Raw genomic sequence first — 9,009 nt, 5'->3', positions numbered from 1 at the left:
CATGGAGGATGTACAAGTGGTTTCAGCCATTGCATTGGGATTATATTGTATTTATTACAAAAAAAAAGAAATGACAGGAGATTAAATGAAATTAATTATAAATAAATAAGATTAAATATAAAAATTATTATAACAAGTAACAACAAACACTTTTAACCTAACAGATCTCATAGTACAAGAGACGTGAAGAAAAAAAGGCAGTTATTTCACCCCAATTTTTTATTACTTTAATGAAAACTATGTATAATTACCAGTCAAAACTGATGAGTCTGCCAAGTATAAGTAGGGGGAATAAAAAATGGTGGCTGTTTCAAAACGTTAAAAATAATTAATTTTTTATTCGGAGCTCTATATCTTAAAAACTACCAACAACACTAGAAAATCTAAAAGATCATTATTTAAAGATGAGTAAATTTGCTGAAATATTAGCCCTAATAGAGCTATTTACGACCAATAGTTCTCGAGATATAGCCTTTTAAAAAGCTACATTTCATAAAAATGTACTGAGATATCAGTAGTTAGTTAATTTATTATAAGAAATATACTTGAAGAAGTTTGTCGGGGGGTGCGGTCAGCAAAGAACATCATAAATAAACAAAACCATATTTATTTATTTTATGCCGAAGTTTCGACCTGAGTTTCAGGTCTTCATCAGGGGTTGTGTCGTAGAGGAGGGAAAGATTAGTACTGAGGAAAGATCTTTCCCTCCTCTACGACACAACCCCTGATGAAGACCTGAAACTCAGGTCGAAACTTCGGCATAACTAACTATACTAACGAAACTATACTTGGTAGACTCGTCAATTTTGAATAGTAATTATGCATAGTTTTCATTAAAGTACTCAAAAATTGTGGTGAAATAACTGCCTTTTTTTCTCCTCAAGGGATATTGTACTATGTGGGTCCTGGAGACCTCCGGGGATCCACCCAGCCTCCTGAATTCGGTATCCTTAAGTGGGTAAAAATCTGGCGGTCTAATGTTATTCTGATCAAATCACCTCCTTGCACAACCGTTGGTCTAGTAACAGTACTGAATCCCTGACTCTTCATGGGTTTTAGCGGTACAAGTTTTATGTGTTTTTTTTTAAAGAGTGAAATACTAAAAAAGTGGAGAGGTGTCTATAGTTTGAGGGTTTTTAATTTTTTAATCTTCTTCAGTTCTTCTTCAGCACGCCTGACTTTTGAGATTTGTAATAGAATATAATACATTTGTTTAACAGAATCTAATAATAGATCAGATTCTAAAATGAATTTGTAAACAGCTTGAATACAGCTTTTGTATTCTTTTCTTTTTACGAACGAGTCCTGAAGTTACCAAAAACCTACTTTTACGATTGCATGAATCAAATGAAATATTTAAACTGAGATTTTCCATTTAACACGCTTTTACATGTTAAACTAAAGATTATGATCCCATATAATAGGGGTATTCATGATGTTGTGTTAAATGTAAAATGTTTTACCATGTTAAATGTTATAACTACAAGATTGTGAGCAGCCCTATTTGAAGTCGTGTTAAACGTTAAATGCATAAGAGCCCCTAGCGGATTTTTTCAGCAACTTGTTGTATAAGCCTTTATGTTTATAACCTTCTTTCCAGACCCTCATGTTATTGTTTACTTCAGTTTTGATTTAAGTAATTAATTACAACATGCCTAGAGTGAGTGAAAAGTGGAATTTGTGTGAAAGTTTAGCTTATGAAATGAAAAAATAACTTTCTTCTGGGACATATGTCCCCTAAGAATAGTTACATGGTTCATATAGTGAGATTTTTAACTGGCGAGCGATTACAAATTTTCAGATAGTAGAATGAAATTACATTGTTTTTTTTTACTGTTTTTTTTCTCAAATGTATCATTAAAATTATCCATTCTGGTTTAATAACAGGGATATGAATACCACTAACACACGAAAGAACTGAGTTGTCACAACAACAAAAATGGCGGCGATCTCAACTGGTCTATTGTGTGACGTCATTCTCCATTTAACAGACCAAGTAACAGACTCTCAGCCATGTTAAATCATATTTCGTTTTACCACGGTAAAAGAAGGCAATTTTTTCGATATAACATGAGTTTTTCCATTTAACACGCTTTAACATGTTAAACCAAAGATCATGAATACCCCTAATATAGTCCGTAGTAAACATTGAAAACATTTCTACGCCGTAGATAAGTTGTAATAGTGAATTAATTTGTGCTAATTCACGAGGTCTCTGCGAATCAGTTGTATTGATATTATATAGAATTTTTTTTTATAGGGTAATAAAATCCTATATGCATAAATAAGTAGGCAATTCATTATTTTATCTTGATCTAATTGTTATGACTTGACGAGCTTCGAATGTCTTCTAAGCGGCATTCGCACACTGAGTGAGTTTCTATAGCGCGCATGACATGTGCCGTTACAAGTCCAAAGATTCGCAAAAATTTAAAAAAGAATATAATTATCAATTTTTTCGATTTGTTTCGCCCCATCTCATATGTAGGGTCAGGTAAAGAGAATTTTCTTTATTTCCTGGGAGGGGAAAGCTTTATTGGCATTTATTTATAGTATTATTTATTATTTATCAATGTATTTATATTTATATGTAATATCTTATACTTATATTTACGTATTGTAATATTAGATATGATATTAGTTGTTCCGGTCAGCATACCCATCTATATATTATAAAAAATCTTTCCCTTCCCAGGAAGTAAAGACCTTTTTTCTATACCTGACTTCCCCTCTCAAACTGCTCAGTTGTTCTCAGCTCTCTGTTCTACAAGGTGTTTATCCTTACGATTTTTTTTTCATTTTTACTCATTTTCTTAATATCTCCCTTTTACATATTGATTTATTAACCTACCTCACCTATACCATATCTATTTGTTTTACCTTTTAAATCTGCCTCTTTACCATATTAATAACTATTTTTAATGAGTATTCTCCTACAATTTTACGTGTTTAGATCTATATTGAGAACTTATATCACATCTGGTTATATTTATTAGCAACTTGTTTCCAGTATACTAAAATGAATATTTCCTTATATTGTTATTATTAATTATTTTCTATATACTTTGTCAAAATAACAATTGTTTTGAAATGTTTTTTACTTTAATGTGCTATTAATTCTAAAATGTTTGTATCTTGTTTTGTTTTTTATTCATTTAGCCCTGACGAAGCCCTGCAGACATTGGTTTACAATAAATAGTTTTCTTTTACTATTCTGATACCCTTATTGACTGCCACCCGGACTATCCTCCTACAATCTTCTTCATACAGTCAACTTTCTTCTTCCAATAAATATAAACTTATTGGACCTTTCCGAAGGTAAAGCATGTTTTCCAGTTTACCAATTATAAAAAAGTATTTGCTACAGCTGGATTCAAATCCGGGTTCATGTATTCATTGGTAGTACAGTGTTTTATCTCTTTGCTACTCTACTGCCAAATAATTTTTTTTTTCTTTTCTCACCCTCCATTTTTATTTTTATCTGTATTTAATATAAATGTTGAATAATACACATGAATATATGTATACAGATTTTATTTATAATATAACATTTCTTCCTTATATTTTAAGGAAAGGATTGGGATAAAGGTAGATCTTTTATGTGTGGGGAGCATTATAGTACTTAGCGCCTTTTTTATTTATTCCGGTGTCGGGAGGGACCTCTCAGGTGGCTTTATTAAACTCCTGTATAATTTTATGACCTTTGAAATATATAATATATTAAGGAGTGGTATTGGGTAATAAGATCCTCAAAACTACACGAAGAAAGTGTTTATTTACATTTGATATATTCATGAATAATATAATATGATCAAATGAATTAGTGAAATGATTCAGATAGATAGTTTGGCATAAAATATTGTTACATTATATATGAATAATAATAATAATAATTTATTTATTTATTTATTTATGGGGCAACCCCTGTTTATTTATAATCAATTGTAGTAATTTTACAAAAATGATAAGTTATAGATCGTTTATGTAAACTAATAGCAAACAATATATCCTAGCTGGGCTATCCACATTCGTTAGAATAAAACTGTAAAATGAAGGTGTCACTTCATATTTAATAATATTAAAAAACAAAACAAAAACTATACTTCCTATTGGGACGATAGGCGTCCAGCTCTAAGCAAAAGGTTTTGGGTTACATATTTAAAAAACAGTTTAAGGTTCAATCCTTAGGGTACAGACAGAAATTCATACAACTAATTTCGGCTAATATCGCTTAGCTTCGGCATGTATCGGATTCGGTTCTCATAAAATGTGGGACAGATTGTCAAAAAATGGAAACAATCCTCCAAGGCCGTTCCATAACAAGCAGGAAAAAGCTTCTGTGGGTCCAAAGTATATTTGTGTGGACTGACATTTAGAGTTATTGCATATTTACTGGAAAGTCGTGGTTGGGCAATTATTCTCAAGTGAGTTATAGGGCAACTGATTTTTAGGTAGCTTATACATTACAGATGAATACCTAATATATATTGGAATATTTGGGTGGGTGGGGCATGCCGTGGTGTGTGGTTGGCTATCATATCTTCATTAAGGTCTCCTGGAACTGTTAATATCCAAGATCTTCCTAGTCCATTCTTCATTTCATCCAACTTTCTTGGTCCTCTGTCCAACTTGAAATACTAGTTCCTCGAGGTGGAGGAGGTCTTGCTACCACTTGGTTGTCTCCCTTTGTCCCTAAATTCTGATTTGCTCCCATTAGCTATGCCCACGAAGAATAGGTCACATAGGACTACAAGTGTTTGCCTGCCTATCACTTTCTGGGACTGATACCTGGTCTAATTGAACCCTGAACCATTTGGTGTCCATTGTCTTGTCCCGTTCTTGGGATACCTATAAAGGACACACTATGAGTTGACAAGTGTCAATCGTATCTTAGTCTCTAGTCATTTTCTAGGACTAGGTACCCTCCCAGATGTTCAGGCATAGACATTTATAATATCATGAGGTTTAATACATAACATGCCAAATGGTTTGTTCCTGAGAAAATAATAATAATATAAAAATAATTTCAGATGGAGAAAGAGGTATTGGAGTGTATCTTGAATTGCAAGCGGAAAGAGAATGCCATCTGTAAGGTCCTCGTTGTGGAGAGCTCACCGGCGGTGGAGAAGTTCCGTAACTTCCTCTCGACTGTGAGTAGACTCCAGCTGCGAGTGATTCTCCGTAACGGAAGGTTAGCAACAAGGTACCTCATCTCCAAGGAGGCTCAACCCAACACTATCATGGGCCAGCAATTCGTCGATGAATACGATCCCTTCAGGACTGAAATAGAGGTTAGTGAGATAATATTAATTCTGTCTTATTTTTAATTTACGGTTTTAATTACTCCTAACCTCATTGTTTTATAAATATGTTTTATCATGCCATTTAGAGTCAGAATATTTTTGTAACCAACATAAGAAGAGCGACCACTAATACTTTCAGCACGATGGCCATTGTTGGTTTTGAGATGGAGTGATCAATAAGTGAACAAGATCATTAGATGTGTGAGTAGGAACGACAAACATTTGATAACAAAGTTCTTCTTTCAAAATAAATGAATTGTTATTCCAAAGGAATAACAACTGCTATTTTTATCTCGTTCCCCAGTTTTGTTTACTAACAACAACCACCATGTTAGCTGTTTTGCGTTCTTTTGTTCTTCTTTTTTAGGAACTGTGAATGTGCTAATACTTGAACTGCTAGTCAACTATTTTTGTTTCATTTTTCTTATGTCATAAAACCTCAAATTTCACATCTGTTGTTAAGTTGCCCTAGGAGTGGCATAAAATGGCCTCTTGCAACTTAATTTTTGTAATAAACTCAGCAACTAAAAATTTTATTAGAATAGCTTAATGGTTTTTGAAATGAATTTAATAATAATATATTTTGAAATTGATTCCCATAGTTCATAAAACGTTTCGTTGTTTTCATATCAGTTATTTTTAACAACTATTAAATAATAACGGGAATAAAAATTGACAGAACAATTTTTTTTGTCAACGAGCAGTTCATCAACGTTTGAGAAAAAGAGCAGAAACGACCATCACTAGAGGTTACACTTTTTTTTTTACATGTTTAGACACAAGAGGTTTCCATGGAATCCTGCAGAAAACATTTACAAAACAGATATCGATACAAATTTACTTAAAATAAATGCAATAAAATACAAAGTTTAGCTAATAGACCTCCGATTTAGATAGTTTTAGGTTTTTTTTTTTTATTTTAATGACATTGGAATTTTCCATACAGCCAGGTATAAATTTATTTGTATTTCCATTATTTTCACCATAGTTGGGGGTCAAAGTTTTTCACTTTGTAGGACCACCATTCAATGAAAAAAGACATTGCCCCAGGCCGGATTCAAATCAGCACTGCCTATAGATCTCAGAATAGTAAGACTATTTCCAACCACTGAGCAACAAGTTTTAGTTCTGTATTGTGAACAATTTCATTATCTTTAGTTCTGTATTGTGAACAATTTTATTATCTTTCAAATTAGCCTCAATTTCATTATCAAATCAAATTAATCTTCCAACAGACTTATATAATTTTGAGTTGTTTGAAAATATTTTTTTTTTTTTATATATTACAAATTATATTTTTTTTATAAATCTCTACACCTCAAATATTTTTCAAAAAATTATATTGTAGGTCACCCCATTTCTTAAGTAAGTTCTAAAAAGTCATAATTTTATTTTTTTAATTTAGTTTGTTTCTACGAGAAAATATTTTTCAATAAATATATCTTGTGATGCACATCTACATAAGTAAAATTAAGGAAAAACCAAATGTAAAAAAATAATAACTGAACTATTTACTAAATACATTTCATGCTAAAAAATCGAATCCTGGAAGATTTTACTTTTCTTTTTTATACCCACACAAGACTGAAAAGACAACTTGGCCAAATTGAGATGTTTTTATGCTTAATTTGAATGAAATTTTTCTATTGGAATAGATGATTTTGATTGATATATTGATGAATATTGTCATTGTTTCATGCTAACTGGATGGATCTTACTTGCTTCTTTTCTTTCCTCATTCATTGCCATGCCCGCCTCACTTCTTTTCTTTTATACTTGTTTTGTTGCAGTTAGGTTTACTCATTCATTGTTCATCAGAGCAGAATAATAAAGTAAGTGTGGTTATTTTAATTGAAGTACTCAAATAATTCAGACAGTGCACTATGACCAAATCAGTCTATTGAGGCTAGGTAGATCTTTAATTGTTTTCTATATTGTCTAAATGATTCGTACATTTGTAGTAAGAGGCAGTTTTGTGTCACTTTTTAATTTTGGTTGAGGGTGTGATCCTTAAACACTATATCTTCCCCTTCATATGAATAAATTTATGTGTTTGAATTCTATAACTAAGAAAGAAGCCACGGAGAATCTATATCAATGTAATATCTGAACGCTCTTAATTTAACCTAGAATCTGATTTCTATATTCAAATCTTAATTTTAAAATGTATATTAGATCAATCTGATGTTCATATACTGATTTTTTTTTTTTTTTTTTGTTGCAGATGTATGATACAATTCTGAAAGAAATGGAATATCTGTTAGCTGAATTCGAAGATACAGATGATCTTTTATGGTGTCGCATGATTCACTATGTCCCTTACAAAACTATCATTCTAGAAGACCTGCAGGTTTGTTGAATAATACGATATGTATGATTCAAAAGTTATTTGAATAAATCCATAGTCAATGTCGACTTAGTAAAAGGATTCCTGTTAAGGCCGCTAGGTTATTGGTATTAAGTATTTATATTGTAAAGTAGTTAAATTTGCTTTAAAATAAAACATATTTGTTTTAGGTCTCGTAATACATATATATTTTTTTTCGGTTGGCTCTGCAGACGTTGTAGATCTTTGGCGCCCGAACCAGCCTTCTCTACGCCTGCCTGGGCTACTGCTTTCCAGTTTGTGCATGCAGCTGATTCTGGCCTGATTTTTGGCCTCCCACTTGATCTTTTGACTACTATACTGGCATTCATTGTTGTGTAGAGGCGTCCTTATAGATTGCTTAGAGCCACATATCCTGCCAATCTTATCCTTCTTGCTTTCATATCATGAGATATTGACTGACAAGCCTCTGCAAGCAATTTACTGTTAGTTCTTCTCCTGCATGCTCTGATCGCAGATCGCTCCTGTAATCATCCGGATGACTATCTGTTTAAATCTCTCTATTCTGCTTTCTAGGGTACCTGCTAGAGCCCAGGTCTCACAGCTGGCTCAATATCCGTAGATCTAAGGTTGAACAGCATTGGTGAGAGTCCACCTCCTTGCCTCAGACCTTTTCTGACTTTAAAGACTATTAGATTTAAAGGTTATTAGTGATTAAAATACAAAAACTATATATTTTGTTAAGGTAAGAGAATAAATCACAACATAAGCAGCTCATGAGGATTGTGGTTGTTAACGACCGAGTTTGTTAAGACTTGCATTCTAATACTTAAGTCAGTAGTATTGCAACCACTGTGTTGTAAAGATGTCCCTTATCTCATATGCCTTTTCGAAAAAAGAATTATTTTTCTACAGGAATGGTATATATAATAGTCAGTTATTTTATCCCCATTTTTGATTACTTTAATGAAAACTATGTTTAATTACTAGTCAAAATTGATGAGTCTGCCAACTATAGGTAGGGGGAATAAAAAAACAGTGGCTCTTTCAAACTGTGAAAAAAAATTAATTTTTCATTCAGAGCTCTTTATTTTTAAAACTACCAACAACGCTAGAAAACCTAAGAGAACATCATTTAAAGTAGAGTAAATTTTCTAAAATATAAACCCTAATAGTGCCATGCAACAACAAAACATCATAAGTTAATGAATTTATTTTGGGAAACCTATATTTCAAGAACTATTATTAGACGTAAAAATATATAAGGGGTATTCATGATGTTGTGTTAAATGTTATATGTTTTACCATGTTAAATGTTATAACTATAGGATTGTGAGCAGCCCTATTTGAAGTCATGTTAAACGTTAAATGCATAAGAGT

At 32.1% G+C, this 9,009-nt stretch overlaps 1 protein-coding gene across 1 annotated transcript in view; it reads left to right on the top strand.

The window, feature by feature from the left end:
* LOC106693016 (uncharacterized) overlaps window positions 1-9,009 on the top strand; it is a 48,020-nt gene that overhangs the window by 28,424 nt on the left and 10,587 nt on the right. Inside the window, exons 2-3 of the mRNA XM_014439315.2 lie at window positions 5,031-5,291; window positions 7,528-7,653. Of these exons, the coding sequence (XP_014294801.2) occupies window positions 5,031-5,291; window positions 7,528-7,653 (387 nt within the window). The remainder of the gene's footprint in view (window positions 1-5,030; window positions 5,292-7,527; window positions 7,654-9,009) is intronic.

The sequence above is a fragment of the Halyomorpha halys genome, unplaced genomic scaffold (genome assembly GCF_000696795.3).
Source record: "Halyomorpha halys isolate HHAL.00 unplaced genomic scaffold, Hhal_1.1 Scaffold83.1, whole genome shotgun sequence".
NCBI classification, from domain to species: domain Eukaryota; kingdom Metazoa; phylum Arthropoda; class Insecta; order Hemiptera; family Pentatomidae; genus Halyomorpha; species Halyomorpha halys.
This window is presented reverse-complemented; position numbering and strand designations above follow the sequence as displayed.